The 25,277-nt window shown below is 39.5% G+C and overlaps 1 protein-coding gene across 2 annotated transcripts in view; it reads right to left on the minus strand.

Moving 5' to 3' along the window:
• The window catches only part of MYO1B (myosin IB), a 194,520-nt gene that overhangs the window by 54,333 nt on the left and 114,910 nt on the right, over window positions 1-25,277 (minus strand). For both annotated transcript variants that reach the window (XM_009643591.2, XM_035899045.1), the window contains exons 5-8: window positions 10,218-10,312; window positions 6,991-7,095; window positions 2,714-2,760; window positions 42-105 (exon numbers count right to left, since the gene is read on the minus strand). In XM_009643591.2, the coding sequence (XP_009641886.2) occupies window positions 42-105; window positions 2,714-2,760; window positions 6,991-7,095; window positions 10,218-10,312 (311 nt within the window). The remainder of the gene's footprint in view (window positions 1-41; window positions 106-2,713; window positions 2,761-6,990; window positions 7,096-10,217; window positions 10,313-25,277) is intronic.

Raw genomic sequence — 25,277 nt, forward strand, 5'->3', positions numbered from 1 at the left:
TTTCAAGCTGTTAATATGCTGATACCAAGTGTAATACTCACAGTTGCTTATAACTCCTCCAAGTGGGTCACCCTTGAAATCAAACTCAATATCCATGTACTTTCCCTGTGAAAGCAACATATTTGAAGACTGTAAGTTCTGTTTAAGAAAAACTGCTCAAGTCATTTTTTACGTTAGTCGGTCATTTTACAGGCTAAAAGAGCAATCTGGCAACCTCCTGTACACTCCGTCAAATTCTGAAAAATAGAAAACAATTCAAAGCTTCTAAGAGAATTGCATTATCACAGCCAGAGATTTTCATGAGAATAGCTTTAATCAGGTTTGTAATGCAACCCAGTAATTTGCTCAGTTTCTAAAGTTATGGGAAGAAAAAGCACGTTACACAAACTTTCACCAGAACGCCAGGAACACTAAACAATACTTGTGACCATGTAGGTATTACCATGCTTATTAACAGAAGAATGATGGGAAAAATTATCTTCCACACAGACTTATTTTCTCAGTGTAAAATCTTCTCTGAGTGTGGATCAAGGCCGTTGAAGGACAGCTGCTCGGTTTGGATTTGAAGGACTGGCTGGCAATGATTACTGTTAGTAATCGTGGGGTGTCTGTCCCTAAGCGTGTGCCTGCCTTGTAAAAGTGATGGATTTTTCCGACTGAACTCTTTGCCTCGTAACTCAGGAGACTGGCGGCAACAATTAACAGGCTGTCACCGCAAAAGCGATTTCATTTTCAGCTGTACTGGCGCAGTGCATTTCCTTGACTTCTGTTTGACTTTTCTGAAGATCGCTCTGGTCCTTGCATCAGTTTAATTTACATGACAAGTGTTTAATGTAGTAACAGCTATGTTTAACAGCGACAAAATGGACAGACCCATACTGTGTAGAAAAGGCAAAAGCAGCGCAGCTCACATTGGTGAGGAAGTTTAGAAATAAAAATTGCTGGTAGTAATTCAACCAAATTCCACGAGCCATGCACAGAAATGATCTCATCACCCTCCGGTGCTTACTTAACAGAGGACAAAAGCGACCTATTGAAAAGAGAAGCCTGGTGTTTGTACTTCCTTATTCACTGCATTTAGGAAGAGCTTTCTTTTTTTCTTTCTCTTTTGGTTTTAATTACAGAATATAAAACCCAAGCACTTTACATTGACTCCCTCAAAGACATTTTCTAATTTACTGGGTATTTTGTCAAGATTGTCTTGACTCTACTTCAACTCTATTCTTCTCCTTGCTGGCAGCTGAGGCAGGCTAGACAGGACAGTACTTGTACTGTCTTGTTTGAAGTTAACTCTGAGCCGATTCAAATTTCTGAGATAAAGAATTAAATCAGATAATTAAATTTTAATTTCCCAAGGACTGGGCCAGCTGGATGTTTCCAAAAGTATTTTTAGCTTTGTGTTTATAAGCAAGGACTTGAAAAGCAAAATACTAGTTGGTTGCACTTTGTCCTGGAAAGACTTCTGTTTGCAAACGGCACCTCTTCTCCTCTTCGCTGTCTCCTCCTCCTTTCTGTAGTACGTCAACTCTGATAGCTGCAGTTTTTCTACACTTTCTATCAAAAGACATTTTCTACATTGCCTCAAAGTTTGGCCCTGACCTTGCTTGCGTGGACACTTGTGGAGCCTGCAAGGCCTGCGATGAAGACCTTTTGCTCTGTTCACAAGCAGGGTCAATGGCAGCTGCAGAAGCAGCGTTTGTAGCTGTGTGGAAACAGTACCATCAACCCTTGAGAATCAGAAGGGAGAGGGACAGAAGTCTCCCATGCGGGAAAAAAGCCACTCTCCAGTGTCACCATATCCCAGGCTTTTATCCATGTGCTTTTACTTGCAATGCACCATTTTTCCACTGTACTAATTGTCTTCTGTTGTCTGCTTCCCACATTCCACTCTATATTATTATTCTGCACACAAGTGAGCAAATTACAAAGTTGCATTCAGTCTTCTGACTTTAGCAGGAGAAACTGTGATGAATACTCACACTTCTGTCCCTCCCAGCTCTAGTTTCAACCTTTAACACACACACAGTTGTCAATGGCTATAATTCCACATTCAGTCTCATGCTAACCCCCCCCAAATTCAATCAGTTGACTATAAAGAATACAAGCAAAAAAGTAACTTTACAAATGTTTGTATTAAAAGTAAAGTTGTAAACACAGGTTGAAACACCACAGAGAGAAAATAAGAACCTGAAGTAGAAATTTTAACAAAAAATTATATACATATAGATGGAAAATGAGATCATGCAGAAAGACTACTTGCTAGGCATATGGTCACTGACATTAAAGCCACCAGTGCCAGAAAATTAAATAATCCAGTTGCGCTGTAATTATGTTTATATCTGCTTGCAGATTGTCATTTCCTACATTTTTTTTTAACCTCTGCTTTGATTCTCCATAGAACTCTATGCCCACATCAGAAAACATGATTTCTAACAAGGAGGTGAACCAGGGGTGACTGCTAACAACGCACTACTACCACACTGGGGAAGAACATGCTTGAATGTACCAAACAAAACACTGATTACTACTGGAGGTGTTTGCCTTCTCCAAATATCACAGTCCTCAGACAACTACAAGAAAGTTCTCTCTCCAAATTATTCATTCCCTCCTCATAGATGCCTTGATGGCTGATAAAAGGTAAAATAGAAAGAGCCAACAACGTAACATGCTCCCCAAAAAGAATTTAAAATTCAGCCTTGAAGAAAATACTTACAAATCTAGACGAGTTGTCATTCCTCACAGTTTTGGCATTTCCAAAAGCTGGAGAAAGAGAAAAACAAATATGACAACCAAATCTATCAGTAAAAAAAATAATTAAATGCTTAATTATCTCTGACTGTTTATATATTTAAAGGAATTGTGGTCTTCTGAGAAACACTACCCTGTTCATTGCATGGGTATCAGTCACTGCGGATAGACAGAGTGTGACAGACAAGATCAGAAATTAGAAAACACCTATGGAAGTCCAAAGCAGTTTTGTCTCAACACTTCTTTTATTTAAAAAAATGAAAGAAAAACATACAAGGGGAAAATCTTCCAAGACAAAACTGCACCTGGATTGAGCATATATCCTTGGGGGTCCAAATAATAAAATTTAAATTTTTAATACCCCAATAACTTTTAAAATAGGAAATACTTCTTTCTTTTCAGTTCAGAAAAAGAAAAGTATCTCTGTTCCCAGAACTGAAGACAGTAAAGGATGGGGTCTGGAACTGAAGGAACTACAGAATGACACTTAAAAATTGTTTGCATGGGACAGTTTAATCAATGGTTTGAAACTGATTTACTTACACTATTCCAACACATTCACCCTCACTTAAGCTGAATGTTAATCAGCTGAAATAAGTCTGATTTACAAAGAAAGTTTAGAACACTCTCTTCAGCTTGACCTAAACTAGTTTTTTGAGTTTTAATTTCTTTTGCTAAAGTTTTCTGACAATGAAAACTCTCCAAGAAAGGACTTCCCAGAACCATGTTTAGATGAGCAGCCACCAGCTTAGAACATAGGCAGGCCAAGAACTCAGACTGGAGGACAATTCAAGCTCTTAACATCACACAATGTCAAAGCACCCCGAGTCAAACAGGAGTGTCCCCTGCATTGCTAAGTATAGCACTCCTACTCCAACAGAAGACTTTATTTATCCCAGTATTTATTTATATAGCGTATATATTTTCAAAGATCAAGTCAAGTCAATGTTTTTTGGACAGAAATAAGTACATGCTTTTAGGCTTCAACAAACTTGCATGAGTAGGCTTATTCTTGATCAAAGAACTGAAGCCAAAGGGAAAAGTTTGTTGCTCCTGAAGGCCAAGGATAAGTGAAAGAATTGTTTTAAAATCTTTATGCCCTGCAATAAATCATCTTTTCAACAACCAAATCTCTGAGCTGCATTTTCTTAAACACAGTGTGGAACAGTAGAGTCATTTATAACTGCACAGAATCAAGCACAAATGTCCCATTATAAAGCATGAGACACATTCCTCAGTTTTCCCTTAAGTTCATTGTTTCTAAAAGTTAATTTACAGTAGCAACTGTACTTAAAAAAAAAAAAAGAATTCCCATAAGATAAATTATGCATATGTAACATTTATGTCATTTTCTTGCACTGCAGCTCAACTGAAACTGAACTGCATAACCAAAGAAAAACAAATCTAACCACAAATTCTTAATTTCTGTCTAAAATGTATATAAGCAGCCAGGCTTGCTCAGCAGCCTCATGGAATAATCCAGTGTCCTACCTTCCAAAAAGCTAAATAGGCAGTTACCGCTGCACCAAGTAGAACAAATAATACCTTAAAATGATAAGACCCTCTTTCGTAAGCTTACTGTATTCCTCTTGTATTAAAACAAAGATTCACAAACCAAAAAGAAATCCAACAAATTTGGCAGTCGCCAAGGAGAAATCTGGCTTTGGTAAGAAAAGTCTCTGTCCTTCCCATCATACTTCTGTCTACATCTGAAATCCACCTTCCAGGACAGTGATAAAAGCAACACAGCTCTTTGCTGTGAATCCAAAGGAATGGAAGATTGCAATACCCACTTCAGCTTGAAGTGGAACATCTCTGATCATCAAAGAAAGGCTTATCCAGCATTTTTATTATTCATAAATTTTAACATTTCATCCTTTCTTTACAAATCTTTGCTCACAATTTTTGGTTTGTGTACAGTCAATGACCACATTTTACCCATCCAAGTTCACCACTGCTCTCAGCCCACTTTTACATTCCCTTCCCTTTTTTTATCCCCCCTACCCCTTCTCACTTGTATAATACATAGAGTGCTTCCTCCCTATAGACTCCAAACCCTTGCATATACATATAGATAGCTAGGCAATAAATAAAATGTTGACACTCAACAGTCTTACACACACTGCATATCATCTGGCCATAATACAAATACATAATACAAAATTATTCTACAGCAGTCATGAGAATTTGTCTCGGCATCACAATAGCTTAGAGAACTGTGGGAAAGACCGAGCCAGGAATCAACACAATAGACCTAAGTAAGTCAGTGCTAACCAAGGCACTTCTGAAGGCAATTATTAGACAATGGGAGAAAACTGCAAGCTTTGAGGATCATATATCCTATCTCCAGGAAAAAATGAAGATCCTGTTTCTGGCAGCCAACATCTTTAAATTAAAATGACTAATTAAAATATAAAAAGTCTTTCATGGGAGAGCAGGAAAGGCAGTTGTCAGGAAGACGGGCCAACAGTCACCAGACCCAGGGAACAATAAGTCTCAGGGAACAACAGGCATGCATATGGATTGGCTTAGTTTTTCTAAGATCCATTCCTTCACTTTTTTCTAAAAGTTTGGAAGGAAATGAATCATAGGGACTGAACTGAAGTTAAGTCTTTCGATACAGCCAAGCACCATCAAGGCAGGGTTAAGAAAGGGTACGCCCTCAGAGAGCAGCAGGAGGAGTCTAGGAAATATGACCTAACTTCCTAAGCTCTCACTTCATGAGGCAAACAATTTTCTTCTCATAGAATCTAGGTTGGAAAAGACCTTTAAGATCACCAAGTCCAACTGTAAAACTAACACTGCCAATTCCACCACTAAACTGTCCCTAAGTACCAGGGATGGTGACTCCACCACCTCTCTAGGCAGTCTGTTCCAATGCTTGACAACCCTTTCAGTGAAGAAATTTTTCCTAATGTACAACCTAAACCTCCCCTGGTGCAATTTGAGGCCATTTCCTCTCATCCTATCACTTGTTACTTGCAGAAGAGACCAACAGCCACCTTGCTACACCCTCCTTTCAGGGAGTTGTAGAGGGTGATAAGGTCTCCCTTCAGCCTCCTCCAGGCTAAACAACCCCAGTTCCCTCAGCTGCTCCTCATAAGACTTGTGCTCCAGACCCCTCACCAGCTTCATTGACCTTCTCTGAACATGCTCCAGCACCTCAATATCCTTCTTGAACTGAGGGACCCAAAACAGAACCCTATATTTGAGGTGCAGCCCCACCAGTGCCAAGTACAGGGGGACAATCACTTCCCTGATCCTGCTGGCCACACTATTTCACATACCAGCCAGGATGCTGTTGGCCACCTTGGCCACCTAGGCACACTGATGGCTCATAATCAGCTGCCTTGACCAACAGCCATTTTCCACCAGGCAGTTTTCCAGCCACTCTTCCCCAAGCCTGTAGCATTGCATGGGGTTGTTGTGACCCAAGTGCAGGACCCAACACTTGGCCTTGTCCAACCTCATACAATTGGCCACGGCCCATCAATTCAGACTGTCCAGGTCCCTGTGTAGAACCTTCCTACCTTCCAGCAGATCAACACTTCCACTCAGCTTGGTGTCATCTGCAAACTTACTGAGGGTGCACTCGATCCCCTCGTCCAGATCATTGATAAAGATATCAAACAGAACTGGCCCCAGTACCGAGCCTTGGGGAACGCTACTTGTGACCGGTCACCAACTGGATTTAACTCCATTCAGCACCACCCTTTGGGCCCTGCCATCCAGCCAGTTTTTTACCCAGCAAAGAGTACGCCTTGTCCAGGCCATGGGCATCCAGTTTCTCAAGCAGAATGCAGTGGGAAATGGTGTCAAAGGCTTTACTGTAAGTCTACGTAGACAACATCCACAGCCTTTCCCTCATCCACTAAGTGGGTCACCTTGTCATAGAGGTAGATCAGGTTGGTCAAGCAGGATTTGCCTTTCATAAACCCATGTTGTCTGGGCCTGACTACCTGGTTGTCCTGAACGTGCCGCGTGATGGCACTCAGGATGATCTGCTCCATAACCATCTCTGGCACTGAGGTCAGACTGACAGGCCTGTAGTTCCCTGGATTCTCAGGAAAACCCCCCTATAACTGAATAAAATCTTGTAGCTGTCTTTACAGAAAGCATCTCCTATGCTTTTGGACACCAAATAACAATGAAACAACAGATACAGTTTTGCAAACCAGCTCAGCCGGAAAGCTGACACACACAATAGGTAATACACTCATACACGCTCTATGAGATTCTCACCTTCAAGAACTGGATTTGACTGCAAAAGTTGTTCTTTTACTTGATTAACCTCCGCCCCTTTTCCACACACAGCAGCGACATATGACATGACAAGTTTGCTTGCCTCTGGGGGGGGAAAGCAAAATAAAACAGTGATAAGTATTGGCTAATAGGCCATAGAATGATTTGCAGACTTGATCGCCATCACATTTTCACCATGCCAAACAGGAACTGTAAGTACATTTCATTTCAGTTTTCTTCTGCATTGTTGTACCATCCAGAATTGAGGAAGGACCATATCCTGCTATGAGACCCCCGCCATCACATCAGCAGTCTTGTCGACTTAAATACCTAGAGCCCTCCCAAGCTAAAAAAGCCGCCAGTGCATATGGCGCATTACCCGCTACTTTTTCATTTAGCCTCAGTAAGAGGCATTCAGCAAGGAAAAAACATTATATGTAGCTGAGACGTTGCAAATGTTTTAATCTAGCCTGAAAAAATAGGCCCAAGCAGTTTCAAGATACAAAAGTCAACCAGTTTCGATCAGCAGATTCACAATAACACAAGCGTAAACAGACACCACTACACACATGTAATTACAACTGTAAAGTACACTATGAGTAAATGAGTAATTGCAATTCACCATCACATAACATGCAGTCTGTTTCAAAGTATAATGAACACAGAAAGTGAAGCATCCATTTAAACAATGAAACTAATTTGAAGTTACAAACTTTTAACAAAGTCTGGAGCAATTTTCAGACTCTCAAAGCTGGGTTCATATGGGTGTCAATCACCCATATACAACAGAAACAAATATTAAATAATCCACTAAATCCAGTAAAACCCTTATGTTTTTGCTGGTCAGGACAAAGAGCAACTGAAAGAGAATTCTGTTTATAAACAGAGTCTGTGATGTTTAGTATGATGCAAGATAGTGAAATTTGAGGCAGTATCAGCTGACATACAATGTAATTACTAACAGCTGGAATCCCTGTCAACTCAACACCGTGGTCACAAAAAACCCATTACTTGTTCTTCTGAGATCTGTTACAAATGTAAGGGTTTAATTTCAGGAAAGAACTGACAAACAAGAAGTTATCCCTTGGATTTTGACTCTTTCCTGTTTAATCAAATTTGTTTGCTAGTATTAAATTACTATCCCATATTGTAGAGAAAACTGAGCAAACCTGCAACACAGGAAGCAAGCAAGAAGCAAGAACGATGGGGTTGTCCATAAGGCCTCCCATCTCCTTTAATCGCACCTCGAACCCAGCTCTCATTTTTAAGAATCCATTCCCTTCAGAGCTTGGAACTACCAAATTATTTGATTTGATACATTCCTTAAAACAGTCAACATCTTTAAGTAGAGCTACTCAATTACTGAGAGAAGAAAGCACTGAAGGAGCAAAAAAAAGGTGTTATAAAATAATATGCTTTAAGATAACACATAATGACTTCGAGACAGGCTTTGAACACCGCTGAAAGAAAATAAAGACCCTTTCTTTTATTAGGAACTCTGGTCCAATAAAGACACCAGGAAGGGAAACATCACCTTAACATCTAAAAACATCTAAATACACCATTCATTCTGGTAATGGACCATGTTTTCTTGCACAATGTTACTATCGATTAGAAATATAAACATGCAGTGAAACAAGAACAAAATTTGAAGTAAATTAAAAAACCCAACTGATGACAGTTCAGTTTCCATTCTTCTAGCCCAAACAATGTCAAATGTTCTGGCTACCAAAAATCTAAGCCAGAGTTACATAGGATCTGTACTAACAAGTTTGTTTCCTCCCCTGTTCCCCTTTTATTTTTTTGAAATGAAAACTTAACTTCTCAGCTAATAGCCCCATTTCGGCAACAGTAGTTACATCAAATGTTAGACAGAACAGCACAGATTCCAAGTTGATTACTGACTTGAATTTCAAACTCTATATAATTCTGTACTTACCTTTATAAAGGAGTAATTCATATTATGTCCCATATGGCTACGAAAATTACAGAACAGTAAAAATCTCTATACAAATCTGAATCTACCAGAATATTCTCTACAAATAGAGAAGTTCAGAAACTCAACCGCTGCTACACTTTTCAACTGAGTAAATGAATTAATAAAAGGTGGATCTCAGTTGTATGAGGTGCTTGATAATTCACAGTTCCTGAGGAAATTAAGACATTAAACAATACCAGTGCAGAACTCCTTTCTAAAGTTTGAACTCCTAGACAGAATCCCTAACAATCATATTAATAAGGACTTGATTATTTTAATATACACTTTTACTGAACACACACATGTTTTCATGTTATTGAACTGAAATAAATGATATATTACAAGGTTTCAAGACCTCTCAATTGGATGCCACTAATCAGACAAAGAAGAACAAAGATAAGGGCTGCACTTTACATTTTCACAAAAGGCTTGGAAAGCAACTTCTTGTTACCCACTTTAAGTCTTGTTCAGTATAAGCATACAAAGCTCCACATTTTCTCAGATTCAAAGGAAAAATTTTTTAAATTACACGGAAACAGATGTATGCGTTCCTACCCGCTGTGTCTTTTGCAAGTCACCTCAGTTTTAAATTGCTATTTCAGAAAATAACTGGCTTCTTTCTTTTTTAAGGTCTTCCTAAAACGTGCTGCAGTTATGCAATCCTTGCTTGATTTCTACCATTCCAGTCTAAAAATTAGCAGTCATTTTCAAGGCAATTGCAGCTTTGCCTGAGAAACACAGTGTTCTGGTACACAAGCCAATCTTAGAATTGCAGCTGAGCACAGCATGCAAAAGACTGATGAAATATCCAAAGTAATCAGCTACTATTATTTATTTTGTTGGATAAATGGCATAATCCAGTTTAAATGTATATACAAAGGATTGTCTTCCAGCCTAGAAGACCAAGAGCATCCAGTTTTCTCCGTCTTCATGTTTCCCACGGGGAGAGCCTAAAAGTTTTCTGGCCCTTGCAATACTCTGTCACAAACCAGTGTTACCTTAGTATGACTTGCATACTGATGAGGATGTTGTATTAACACAACAGGACTGCATCATGGCGACAATGTGAAAAAACACTAGTTTATGTAAGTTCACACCTACAGCAACAAGTGTGAGAGCACTCATTTTCTGCAATCACCAGACACAAAAATATACCGGTATCTCTCAACTCTTATAAATTCTAGCATCCCTTTGCAAGACTCTGAATAAAGTCTGAATTTTTTTGAATAAGATCGAAACTGCTTATTACCTGTTTTTCCAGCTCCACTCTCTCCTGTAATAAGGATACACTGGTCTTTGTCCTGGTCCCGTAAAGATCTGTATGCTTCATCTGACAGAGCAAAGCTGCAAAGTAAGAAAGAGTCAACTGAGAATTAGATAAGACAAATACCAACAATAATTACAATCTGTCCTTCACATTCAGCCAGGGGAAAAAAAAAGATAAAACCATGAACAAAAAAAGAACCCCAAGTCCTAATGTTCTGAAAGTGGTGAAGCATTCACTTTTCAGAATATAAAGACCCACAGAAGCAAAATGGATACTTTTTCTCAGTGGCTTATTTAGACTTCCTCCAGGAACAAGCAAACATAATCTCTAAGTTTTTCTAAAGACAGCAAGCTCAAAACAAGTTCAAAATTTCAGGGAAATTTAGGTAGCATTCTTCATTAAACAAAATGTCCTATTCTTCATTGTTCTGTCCGAAGGCATTTAAGAAAAAGGAAACAGGAGAATCCTGAGCACTAACAATACCATAAAGTGCAATTTCTACTCTGAAAAGTATGAGGAAATCTCAGAACCTTACAAAATATTGAGCACTTTAAGCATTTGGGTATTGCTGGACTTTTGCATAATTATGCAGAAGTACTTCCCAAGAACCGTGTTCTTAACTCAGTAAGGGTGATGTCATGTAGTGACATTAAAGAATATAGTAAGAATCAACAGCTTTCTTGTACCAAAAATGTCTTTCCATGCAGCTCAGAACATCATGACCCTGAAAATACTGTGCTGCAATTTGAAGCCAGAGGTGCTCTGTTGCCATGCAGCAATATGTATTTTGGAGAAATGCAGATGTGTTACTTATATTTAGGTTTTTTTTCAGTAGTAATTTTGAGACAGTAATATCGATTTTGTTTCAACTACATTTTTCAGTTCATGGAATGAAGGACTCTAGAAACTGAGCGTCAGAACCCCTTGGAAAAACTTAAGCAAGTAGTATCTGAAAAAGGACATAAAAGCAAAATCCAAACAAAAAGGCACACTTGTGTTACACAACTCAAAGAAAAAATCTGATAGCCAAACATGATGTATTTTTACATGAAATAAACTTCCATTCAAGAGACCAAGAGCTCAGTTAGATTACTGCACCTAGTAAAATATTTAGTGTTTGTGTGGACTTAAAAGGGGATATTGCTTATAATTTACAGTAAACAAACTATGTATGCAAAATAGAAATGAGCTCTCAGGTCAACATAAAACGCATAATCATTGCAGGTTCAATGCACCTTTTAGAAACTTGATTCTTTATTCGATGACAGCTCATGAGCTTGGCATTCAGCTGATAACAACAAACAGATCGAGTATTTGAATAACGCAGCCATACAGTGTTTTCACAGGCAACCACAGCCCCCTTACAGATAAGCAAGCTCTATGTCATGAAACTAGTTAGGGGTAGCATGGACAACACAATGCAAGTAGTGAGAGCCACACAGAGCCTTTTCTAGAGGCTCCTATTGCCACAGCTTGAAAGCTTCAGATATTAAACCTACATATACTCAAATTAGTTCATCTTTATTTCTTTTTTGCCAACATTGCCCCTTAGGCCAGGCAGTTCTTCCTTCTGGCTTCTCTCTCCCCAAAAGTTTATGGAGAGCATGTCATATTGTCCCTAGTTTAATCATCACATGCTTGTGCAACACCATTTATACTTCCTCATCCCTAATCAGTATTGGATTCATCTGATGTTTGCTTATTTGGGCTTTGGTTTTGTTTGCTTCTTTGTTTTTATGGTTGCATCATGTTATCAGCTCAGCCATCCTGCAAGAGACCAGCATACCAAGTTAGTGGTATTCTGAAAACGTTGGAAAACAGGTGAATGAAACACCTTACCGCTCCTTTACTATAAAACAATCACACCTTCCCATCTCCTGTCCTTTTCTCTCCTGCAGCACATCCGCCCATCTAGTTACATGACCAACCCAGGGCTCTGTGTCTCTCACAGCTTTTCTCACCAACTTAGATTGTCTAAGGCACTAAATTACAGTTCTTCCCCCTGCACAGATGCTTGGGCGATCCACCTAACCACCATCAAAGGCCATCAACTTCTTTTGATACCATACCATTGAACCCAAATTAAGACTGAACTCTCAAAACTTAATACTGCTACGGTGATTGAAGCATTTGAACTCAGTAGTTCAACTGGAGGTAAAAATGTGTTTACGAGAAAGTAACAGGCTGTAATGGTTTTAGCATTACAACAAAGTCAATTTCTGATGTGGCCAACATGCCGGAGAACAAGTAAAATAAAACATACTCTGCTGCTGCTGAGAGACCATGACACAATTTCTGGCATCCACTTTACTGTCCGGAATCCAAACTACAGTAGCAATAACACTTTACCAGACTCTCTTACAGGACATATTTAGGAAATGAATAATATTTGTTGAACGCTGCTGCTGATATACTTGTAAATTAAAGAGTACAATGTGTAGCACTCCGAAAAGCTTATTCCAGCACACATTACATTCCTTTTTGGCAGGCAAAAAAAAAAAAAAAGCAGTAGGATGAAAAGGAAAGAAATCAAACTGCTCTGAGCATTCATGGGCCACGTGGGAGAACATTGATAATAAATGCCGTGGTTTCCATGGGTTTTTTTCAGGAAACGCCTTTCAAACTTACAGACTGGATGGCTCATTCTGTGCCTGCTGTCCTTCAGACAATCTCAGTCATCAACTAGTATTTCACCGTAGAAACAACTTTCTTGGCAGTAGTTTCACGCCGGAAAATGAAGTCAGCACCAAGCACAGAGAAAGTATTCTCTCTGTTGATACACTGAGTTATTACTTAATCAGCTTAGTAACCATTCATCTTTTCTAATACACTGAATTTTAGTTCCCCAACAGCCCCTGTCAAAATGTATTTTACTGCTTGATGTATTTATTAACTCTGCCTGCACTGCACAGTTAAAAACACCAAATCATGCTTTTTCTCCAGCCTCAGCAAAGAAACTGAGAGTCTAATACTGCAATGAGATGTCTGAAGTTGTAGGAGAGAGTGGGATTTCATCCAGTTCTGGTTTTATCCAATCTAGTCAGAGACACTTAGCACACATTATCTTTTCCTCCAATCTTCTACACAATCCAGCAAAGCTTAACGCTTCACGAGTATATCAATTGTCATCTTCTACAGACAAAAGAAAAAATAAGTTGACTCATTTCAACAGAAGTTTTGCATACATACTTACCAAAAGTTACCTAGCAGAAGTGTTCTAAAATTTACCTCTGACATTTCAACCACTGCTCCAACAATTCAACTGGAGGAGGCATAACCAAGAGTGTATTTAAATAACTAAGATTTCTTTGTCTTTCTGGCATTGCATAAACAGCATTAGACACATTTATGTCAGAGCCTGAACAAAGATCTTTAACTCAAAGAAAAAGACAGATCTATTCATTTGTCATGTTGACTTTCATGGCACACCATTACACCTCGCAGTCCTTCCTATCTATTATTGCCTTTTATCTTTGCAATAAAACAAAAAAACAACTTTTGAGCCTTTTGGTTCAAACTCTATTTGTTCCAAAAATGTGATCTCATGCTATTCCCTATTTGTTACAACCATATAAAATAATTACATTTAAAGTCATTTGTTTAACACATTTTAATGATCCATAGACCACAAAGAATTCTTCTATTCTTTTTCTTTTAGCAACATTAAGAAATACGGCTCTGTAAAGTCAACATTTGCAACTATAGGTTTAAACCACATACCACTCTTTGAGCCACCTCACAATTACAGAGCCTAAGTAAAATTTTAGAATAGTTTGTAGTTTAAAAAGCAGTTATAAACCATGTGTTTTGAATTAGCTGGTGAGTGTGTCAGCAGTGTCATTTACCATACCTTATAATAAGCTCTCCTTTGATTTTTAGGTTTTCATAAAAGAAGACGACATTTTCCTACCACAACAGACACAGAAATATTTACTGGAGTTCTCTTTTAGCTAAGATGTAAGTATAGAAGCAATCTGAAATCCAAGTGCCACCCACACCTAGCTCAGTAATAAGGCTCTGCTTTTTTATAGCATGGCTTTTTCAGCCACATAGCTCCAGATGGCCAGATCTGTCACAAAGTCTTAGCCCAGAACTTCTAACAAAAGGAAACAGCAAATAGGCCTCCAAGGGGGATTTCCAAAGGGCTCCGGCAATTTTCAGCAGCACAACAGCATCTCTATGCTCTAACAAAACACCGGCGTCAGGAAGAGACTGGCGCAAGGTTCCCACCCGCTCACCCCAAACCGAGCATCAACAGCCAGCACTTCAACTGAACGCTCAAGATTGCACCTGCAATTACACTAGGGGTAAAAACCTTACTCCTGTTGTCATAAATTCAGCTCACAGGAGCAGCTCTGCTCTTCTACCATCTTTTTCCTTTAAGCCAAAATCACAAGGATCGGTATTTGCCAGCTATCGGTACTTCTTTCCTACTCTCATTTCCCTTAGCATTCTCAATTAACAGTAAGAAGTTAACACCATCTTAAACTCCCTCTGATTGCTCTTCTCGTGCACTAATAGAGCCAATTCCTTTCATCCCATCTTCACTGGCTGTTGCTTTGATTCCAAGAATCTCAGTCCCCATTTTAAAACATCTGTTGCTTAATCTTGGCTTGCAACTGCCAACTCATTTGCTACATTTAAAGAAAATTAAGAAAACCTCTCTTCTTGACCGTTCCAATTCCACATGAAGCAGAGCCCCGGTACCACTTCATTTCTGCTCAACTGTGTCTAAACACACTGGCGGGATACTAGAAGTCAGTGCTTATCAAAGACTATATACTATGCTAGACTAAAAAGAACAGCAGTAAAATGTAAATTGTACCTACAGTTTTAATGTAAATTTTACATAAAATGTAATTTATATTAATTCTTTCACATTTAAGAGCATCATTTAAGTTCCTTTTCATTCTGAATGCATAGAAGTGCTCAGTAACAGGGTAACTGCAAAAAAATTATTTCTTCTTCTCACAACATGCAGTGGCAAAACATCAGAATCACAGCTTTTGGGTATAAAAATTCCTAATAAGCTGATCTAGGAATAAAAATTCCTAATAACCTGAGCTAGGAACAGTGGAAGCACATTTTATACAGTATTTTGAGGCTTTACATTGTAAATCATCTCTATTTGCTATATATGTTCCCCCCGCCCATTGAAGCTCAGTGGAAAATTCACCATTCAGGAAAAACAACCATAAGAGATTATTTATAGTATTAGCTCATAGTGCAGAATCATTTAATCTAATTGCCCTAAGAATAAAAAGTGTACTCCCGTTTTCCATAATTACAAACTGTCTCATGTTCAGCACTTTGACACACTTGAAAAGAAAAGGTTGATTAGCCTGCCATTGGAGTGAATAAAGTAACAGCTAAATTAATGGAACATCAGCTAGGATAGACCTTCACAGGCAAGCAGCTGCTCTTTGAAAAACGCCAATCAGGAAAAAAAAATGAAACGAGTTCAAAAACCAAGATAAAGAGGTGTGCTAGCACAGATGGAAAGCCCTTTCTCCTATTCATATTCTCCAGTTTTATTTTCCTGGTTAGCACAGAAACCTGTTTTATCAACAATACTATGTAGCTAATATACACAGTAGAAGGGTACCTTCTGCGTATGCTTCCCCACTTTGTTATTCACTTTAGCAACTGGGATGCAGAATAAAGCCCAAAGCTGTGTAAATCAGCTCATCTGATTTGTAAGAAGCAGACATAATTTATGGAAGGAAAGGGAGAGAGGGGAAGGGAGGGCAAAGAGGACTGACAGAGACACTCTTGATTTTTCAAGAGTAAAACACTTCAAAACACAGCCTAATATTAAGCCAGAGATATTTTTTTTCTGTTCCAGTAGGCTAGAAATATAATATACCCTCTGATGGTCACATACACACTGCAGGTTTAGAAGAGTTGATTCAGGCTGATATTCTGAGGTCCGGACAAAAAGAAGAAAATGTTCTTCCTGAAAATCTTGTCTTCCTCGGGATGAAGCAGATTTCAGATGTGTCCAATGGACTTCACCTCAAATCCTCCCTGCACAGAGACCCAGCCAATGCTTCTTCCCCGAACACTGTGCCTGCACAACCTCTCAGCTCACCACAGCCCAGACAGTCCCCGATCCTTTTACCTCTTGCAGGATGGCACACATTTTCCCTCCAAGGAAGCAGGAGGCTTTATCAATTTTGATCACTTCCTTTTTACTGACTGACAGTCAAAAAAAAAAATGTAATTTTTTGAAAACCAACAGTGGTCTTCCCCCAGCACTGTACACAAAAGCCAAAAATGCAGCCTATGATTTTCTGCCTGTTTCAACATCTAAAGCATCTCTTTAGAGCTGCACATTAGTAAGATGGAAAAGAAGAAACGCCTTTTACCAGGAGCCTGTGACGCAGCTGTTGCATTATTTTCCTTCAGCCAGAGGAAAACAGGATCTCTGAAGCTGAGGATGACCATGCCACTTTCCAATCCAGACTACAACATAAATTGTCCCTCTAAATTTTAGGAAATACTATCAACCCCAGTAAGTCTGTCCACATCACATTCAACAGCTCCATCCTGTAAGATGGCAGTGAAATACGCCCAGTGGACTGTCAGGAGACTGACCTGGGCATGGGTCCAAAGTAATGTAATATGATGGCAGAATGGAGCAGCGGGCAGAGATTTGGTGCTGCAGATAACCAAGCCGACAGGTCCGTCTCCTTTCCTGGTAACACGTTAACTATGGAGAGCCCACTAGGGCATACCAGATTGAGCTAACATGGACCAGTGCCAGCTGTATACACAGATGCAGGTATAACTCGTGACTTGGCTTGCCTAAAGAAGGGGATTAAAATAGTGACCTCCTATTTGGAGCTGTTGTCAGCTGAAGTAAATATACACATAAACCAAGGCAGAGGGGGCAGGGATCTCCAAGTCATGAGCTATTGAGAAGAGCAGCTTGGCTTGGATTCCCCCATTCCTTGAAACTACATCAGCCAGCTGGGTGCCACGTAACCATCACCTCCTCATCCATACAAATACTCAGCCCACGGGTCTAGCATGAACGAGTAACTCCTATTTCCAAGGCACAGCATTAACCAGAGGAGTTTGTAACCCATTCTCTCACCCCACATACCAGGCTGCGTTACCCACAGCAGCCAACCAGCTCCTACACGATCACACAGGAGGACACAGCTTAGCCTGTTACAGACCTACAGCAAGACATTTGCTGTAACATGCACTGCAAGGATTTTACATTTTTTTGGGGCAAAAGGCATTCCCGTCTACAAAAATTAATAATTTTACTGAGCCATAATATCCTCGAAGGGAAGTACAGGAAGTGTTTTCTATTGTTTTATTAAAAAAACTTGTTTAATTAGATGTAGCTCATTTTATAAGATAAACCAGCATTTGAATGTTTGACTTAATGACTGCCTAAAACAGCCAATTCCTTACACTCAGTGGTTTTCCTGCAAAGGTACATGCTGAACCTTTTCAGTAACCATATTGTCTGTAAGAAGCTGCAGACTTTTCCTTGAACTGCCAGCTTGACTGCACTAAAAAAGCATGCGGTCACCTGCGAGGGAAGCAGTTTCGTGGCACGCCAGAAATGCTGGTGGCAAGAGACTCACGTTTCTCCACGGATCTTCTGAAACTTTGCAGCCCCTGAGGCTGGGTTTGTACAACTGGGGATTTATTCCATTAAAAGCCCATTCTCCAGTTCAAATGGAGTCTCAAGGGGTCAGACAGCTGAACAGGACGGAAGGAAAGAGAGGTGCAAACTGATTTTCCATGCTTGGCTTCTGTCTGTCAGAGTTTAACTAGAAAATGCAATTTTTTTGTAAAATCCCAGTTTACTATTACATCTACATACTAACAGATTTGAATTGCACCTCTGAACTCTTGTATATATTTGGAAATGAAGGGCTGGTGCGACAGGGAGGAAAAGGGAGAACAGGGGAAAACAGTCATTCCCATTCTGCGCTGAAGTATCCAGACTCTCAATATTTTACAGAAAATTGAATTAGTTTCTGTACCTAATACAGCATGTGTCTGAAAATCAGGGAAGTTTACTGGTCGAACACACGTGTTCAGTTCATGTCAGCTTTGACCAGATTCTACATGAGAGAAATCTTTGTCTGCAGAACAAGACATGCTTTGAGTATGCTGCTGCACCATGTGAATAGCACGCTAAAAGTAAAATCCTCCAATAAAACTGTAATTTGTCTTGACTTAGGTGGCTAAGCATCATACACATTCCATCAAAATAAAACACTGAGAAATAATTATTCTTCATTTTTAAAACACCATTCATGGCTAAACACAGGTCCTTACAATTATCCATAGCTATTTCAGATAAAACAGGCCCAGAGTACAGTTAAGTGAAATACTTAGAAGACAAGACTCCATAATCCTATTAGAGGAGCAATGATCATTATAGCTTGGCTTTTCCTGTACAGATTGGAATATACTATTAGTTGCTTTTTTTCCTTTTCTTTTTTAATTTATTTTTTAAATAGGATGTATCTTTGGGCCTTATAGTTTGAGCTCATCCAAATCAGCAGCAAAGCACAGATGCTCCGTGTAAAAATGCCAGTGACTTCTTGATCTAGCAAATGAAACCACAATAGGGCTGTGCTGGGTGCAGGGTTTTCCTGAAGCAGAGACGGGAGTGCTGCTCTGATGATCTCACATGGAAAAATGTTTAGCGAACAGGCAGTGTTCCATATTGCTGCCTCAAAAAATGTACTCCTGCTTAGCAAAAAGAAAACCCTGCTTTTGTCTGCAGTCCTAAGAAGCATGACCCTGAAGTCAGAAGGTAGAAATAAGTAATTTCCTCCTGATGCAGTGAGAGCAGAGAGATAGCAAGTCAAGTTTTGGCTTCCACAGTAAGTCTGCATTGCTACCACGTGCTCATGCAGGGACTTCTCTTGCAATTTATTGCATTAGTAGCAATGCTCTCAGACAAGCTTGCTCCAATCTGCTAACTGGAGAATGAAAAATAAATGTATTCCTTTATTCTAAAGTAATTAAACATGTTCCACTACTCAGGGGAAGACGAGCAGTGACATGAGGTGCCCAGTTTCACACACTAACTTCATAGAAAGGGACATGCTTTCAAAGGACGATAGCATACTGTAGCACAACTGAACTCCAGTATGCTGCACGTACCTATGAGCTACAGCATCTCACATAAAAAGATGCATCTTGGAGTGACTTCATAGCTCTGCCTGGTGATATGGGTAAAGAAACATCAGCCATGTGTTAGTGCAATAGACCGCAATGGAAGGTGACAGTTTGCCGTCAGAAAAAATGCTGAGTATTCCACCAAATTCGTATTACAATACTGGAGAAATAGGAGTATTATCACATCCTCATAGCTATTTGTAAGCTAAACTAAGTTGCTAATCATCAGATTTGAAATCTAGGCTCTGTAACGCAAAAGCTGGTGTGCAGCTGCCTGCAAGTTCATCAGAGACAACAGTGACAAAACTGCAAATAAAAGTAATTCAGTTATCAGGAAAACATCTGACGGGCAATGTCAACACTATGTAATTACAATGGTATGTTGCTACTTTACTGGAGGAGTTACTGAATTTTTTAATTTTGCAAGTAACTCTTAAGTCCTCTTAACAAACAGAGTAGTTTGTTAAGAAGTTAAGAAGCCTTACACAACTTATTTTTTTGTCTCCCAGCTCTCTTTTCCAAATGAAGTACCTCTCATGGTAACCCCTGGACAAAGTAGGCACTAAAGCTTATCTCTGCTTCTGAGAGCTTGTTAACTCAGGTACAACATCAAGCTAGCCTGTCTATTCAGCCTATAAAATGGCATTTGCTCAAGTCTGTGTGTGAGATTTGTGGATATACATCAAAAATTTTCTTTCCATGAATGGTCAAAGTAAGAAATGAAAAGTTGTCTTCAGATTGCTCAAACACTAGGCTTCAGTTCAACCCACGTGGACTATTTCCAGGGACAATGTATTTCATCCGCATCCTTGGTTGGTCTGCTGACACTCAAGGAGGATGTCAGCGGCACGTACCTTTTCTGGTCCTGTGGATACACCCTCACTAAGAATCATCTTGAAGTAATTATGATCAGTTGCAGCTTGAACTCCACAAGGTTTAGCAAGTAAAAATAATTTCTGTAGTATATAAAAGGAAACTGTGTATACATGAAAAATGCAGATTTGAACTAGTTTGCTGAAATGACCACAATTAAACTGTCTTTGTAGTTCAGACCTTTGTTTGTAAACCCCAGTCCCAGCTCTCTTATCTATTCAAAATATAAGTAAAAGATTATTCAGTGTGCTAGACAGTAAATATTAAGACTGTGTATTTCCTGATTCATAACATGAAAAGGTTTATCTTTAATAACCCAAACTAAATTAACCATGATGCACCCAGAGTTGAAGAAATCAGAGCCTTTTGCATAAGGCTGCCAATGAAAAGAAATTGAACGGAAAAGGTTCTGCCTCTAAAGGTGGTACAAGAGCTGGAATTTTACCGAAGTTTCTTTAAGGATTTAAACATTAGCCTTGTTTACGCCGTATCTAAAATCTTGACAAAGGCTTCTAGCATAGCAGATGGGCATTTCCTGGCATGTTATAAATCGCTAAAAAAAGAAAAAAAAAAAAAAAAGGATGACCATTAAACACAATGAGACAGTTCCAATGAAAGGATGACAGCTGTTCTTAATTGCAATTTGAAATCCCAGTTCTTAAGAGAGAACCATGCTGCCAACTGAGGAAAGGCCTAATGAAAATTCTGGTCCATGTACACACACTGCATAAAATGGGATTGCTGTCATTTCTGACAGGGCCTCTACCTGCCCTCCCTTTCCAGCCTGTGCTTAAGAAGCCTAACACAGCAGTGCCTCAATTTAAGTACTTTCCAGTGTGCAAAAAGTCCTAAAACTATAATGAAAAGAAAACGAGGCTACTGGATCCTTTTTTAAAAATCAAGTTATATTTAAAGACGCATGCAGTGTTTAAAAGTGCTTTTATTTCCAAGTCCTCTCATAATATCAGTCTATTTTCTAACGAGAAGAACCTCCCTTGGTTAAGCAGCACAGAAGAGGCTGGTCTTATTTCTAGCCTAGATGTACAAATGAAGAGCTGGAAGAACCATCTGAAACGTTGAGAAGGGACAAAGAGCAGTTATGTATTGACAAATTTGGAGAACTGCATTACAAAACTGAAAAATTACTGCAGGTCCTTTCCTTTATTTATGAAGTGCTCACTTCATTCACAAAATTTAGTCAGACATACTGAATGGATTTCCCAAGCCTTCTGTCTGAATTAGAGGGATTCTGCTTTATGTGGCAATATGCATTAAAAAAAAAAATCACAGCATTTTATGTCCTAAAAATACCAATGGCACAATATGAACACTAGCCAGAATGTTCCAGTTCCAGGAAAATGAGAGAAATGGGATCTGGCAAAAAAGTTACCATTAGTTTAGACTACTGGAACATTAACATACACCTCTAGCTATCCAACATATATTAAGCCTTTTTTTCCTTCTTTTTTAAATTATCTTTGCTCTAACAATCTAGCCAAACCCCAAACTTTTTTATGCTTACAAATAAACATAGACTGTAACAAATACACTCACATGCAAAAAAAAAAGGGGGGGGGGGGGGGGGAGTGGGGGGGGGGGGAGGGGGGGGCGGGGAGGGGGGGAAGAAGATAATTAAAACCATTTGACTCTCAATCCCCAACATGACTGAAGTCAAATGTGAAAGTATGCTGTGTACAGAGGTATGAGTAAATATTTGAAAACAGTTCTGAAAACAAAGTTATTCTGTTGAGGCTCTAAGCCAGCAGTTAATTCATGAAGGACGCCCCAAGATTATTTTCCTTCATACACCATGACGACAATTATAGAATTACAGAAGCATCTGGAACAGATCTCAAGTTAAGTGTTTCCCTTACAAACTCACTATGTTTTAGAAGGTACCCAGTTCTTGCATTTTTTTTCAAGCTGCTTCAAAAAGTCCACTGGATACGTGAATGTTTTCATTTTTTAATTGGCTAGGACCACACACGGCTCTCCAAATGAGAAACTGATGGATGAGCAGGCTCTACTGGAGCCAGGTGGGTCCTGCCCAGAGACGGGGGCCTCTGGCAGAGGGACTTCAGGAGCCCTGGCTGACTGTACTGCCAGCTGGGATGGCTGTGGAGACCAAAAACATTTGTGAGGCAGTGGATTTGGTGCTTTTGAATAATTTTGTCACGGCAGCATATGCTGCTGTAGCTTCTGAGAGACAGAGAGATGCTGGAGGCCGAGACCAGAGGCAGAGTCCTCGCTGCCTCCTGGGGTATTTGAGGAGGCAATTTTATCTTGATGCTTTTTATATCCCCTGTAGTCTATATATACTCCTTCCTAGCCTAGGAAGTGTTAAAACGCCACAACAGCACAAAAATCCGCCCGGACTCCACAGCGCCAGACCCCCTGATGTCTGGGCGAGCTCCACGTCTGCAGGCAGCTCCACCCCACCTGCGCTACAGCTCTGCGGCTAAACACAGCATCGTACATTTTCCTGTTGGCAGTACCATGTCCCAGACACTTGCAGAAGAATGACAACACCAGTGCCATACATGAAGAATTTAAAGGGCCTTTTCATTTCTTAATTTAGGCAGCACTACTTAGAGGATCAACAGAAAGGCTCATTCCAGTGGACTCTGGAATCCAATCTAAACGTCACTCCAGACCATTTTAAAAATTAAAATAAAGCACAGCATTCATCTATACACTGCTTTTCCACGCTGCTTATACTTCTTGGGTGTTGGGTGCATTTTTTGAGCCTCCTTACAACCATACATCCTGCTACAAATTAGTTCCTGTATTATTATGCATTATTACAAAATTTAATGCAATTGAATACTGGCAGCAAACAAGCAACTACTGTTCCTGTCAATAAGACTATATTCACTTCTGAAGCACTGGGGTGAGATGGCTGCATTATGTGCTATCCAAACCAACTAAAATAGCCCTGCTCAAATTTCAGGAAAAAGCTAAATTTATTGTTGCCTGCAAGAGAAACCTTGCTGTACAGCCTCAGCCTCCAAGTTCACAAATCACTTCTAAAATGCTCTTCAGAGAATCAGATGGTCATTTCATTATGGCCACAACACAACTGCCTTCCTCAAACCTCTGTTTTCTCAGAAGGACTTCTGAAGGTCTTCTACTAAGTGTAAAATTTAGGGAACTGTGTGTCCCGTGGGTGGTGTGCCAGCAGCCTGCAATAGAAGAGGCTCTTCTTTCTTCTCAGGCATGAAGTCCTTCTGACTCTTGAAGCCAGTGTGATGTTTCATCCGCTTTTTATCTATACGCTTGAGGGATTTACATTCAGGGACACACCATATCCAGTACTGCCTCACTACAGAGGTTAAGCGAGTAATAAGCCTGATGACTTCCAAAATAAGACTTCAATATTCTCTGTAGGGTTTCCCCCCTCCCCCCCCGCCTTCTTATTTTAACTCATTCCTAGCATGGGTTTAACAATTAGGTACTGGCAGTCCTCCCTAATTGCTATTTATGATTTCTGTCAGCCATAGGTATTCCCTCCCTGCCCAGCAGTTAATTTTGCCAACTAACCTCTGAAGTGATCATCTCCCCTTGACTGTAAATCTCTTCTGAAAGAGGCACTCTGCTGAGCCACATGAACAAGCCCAAAGACTGAGTCTGAAAAGTCAGGAATTACTAGGAATAAGAACGAAAGGTCTGTAAAAAGGTATTGCAAGGTGAACAGAAGCTGGTGGGGAGGGATTGAAAAAAAAAAAAAAAAAAAAAACCCACCACTAAAAAAACCCTCCAAAATGAAACCAAATTAAAATGAGGAAAGGACAAACTGAAAAGGAAATGTTAAAATAAACACACTGGGGCAATGAAGGACACTAAACTATGGCACAAGCTCTCACCCCACCATCCCCTTCTTCAACAAATAAAGATAGCCACTGTGTATCTTAAAATTCTGCTACCTATGGGGAAAAGCTTGGTTTACACATAGGCAAAAAATATCCTTCACAGCTGGGACTTCATCATGCCTTTAGCAAAAATATTTCCTTTAAATCAAGGAGGAAAAAGAATTACTGTAACCTTGGTGTTTCCGAAGACATGCAATCCTGGAATACCATGGAAAAAGCCAGAAGCAAAAATATAACTTCTATAACCACTGATTACATCGGCTCAAAACTTGAAAAGGAAACAGCAAATTGTATCTATTGTCAGAATAATTGCAGATATCCACAGGATAATGATTTGTCCCAACAATTATTAATAATGTTTATCACTGAAATGGGAAACATTAATTAGTTCCTCATTCTTGCATCTTAATATGCATCAGGTTGATATCTTTGTGCTTGTATCCTAAATAAAGGCAAGCTGGTTTTCAGGAGTTATCTCCAAAAGTTTAAGTCTCTCTAAATTTGAAAGCCAAAAGCCTTAATTAAAAATGCAAAATTCTCTCTTCAGGAATATTTGACTTAAAAGAACTAATAACAAGTAAATAAAATATACAGCAAAATTGCCTAAGTGGAACGCAATAGATGTCTGATAAAAGCCTTCTCTAGATATTTTCCTGCTGTCCCAGTTATTCACCATAAATACTCCAGTGCATAGTTAAAAAAAATGCACATTGACTCTGAACTCTTATTTGCTTGTAGCTTGTCATTAGCAGTACAGTTGCCACTTTCTACTTGTCCCTCAGTTTAAAATAATCCATGATTCTTCTAAAGCGAGCAGGTAAGGCATTTCAGAACATGAAGGAGAGCAAAAAGCCGTGTGCCTCCCTACTTCTCAAGAGATGGAGAGCTGCTAGTAGCCAGAAGCAGGTATTAAGATAGGAAATGCAAGAAAGCACATACTCTGCAGTCACTTAAAGCAAACCTGTTACTGATAGGAAGGTGACACGGCATTACGGTCACGAATAAATGGTACGAGAAGATATTTATTTCCTATTGCCTTCACTTCAAAGATGCCAGCAGCTGCCTTTGCCACTGGTGGAAGTCAATGTAAATTAGCAAGACAGACAGCTTGGTTCTCTCTCATGTCTAGCTTACCCACAAG

The sequence above is a fragment of the Egretta garzetta genome, unplaced genomic scaffold (genome assembly GCF_000687185.1).
Source record: "Egretta garzetta isolate BGI_Z169 unplaced genomic scaffold, ASM68718v1 scaffold297, whole genome shotgun sequence".
Classification (NCBI taxonomy): Eukaryota; Metazoa; Chordata; class Aves; order Pelecaniformes; family Ardeidae; genus Egretta; species Egretta garzetta.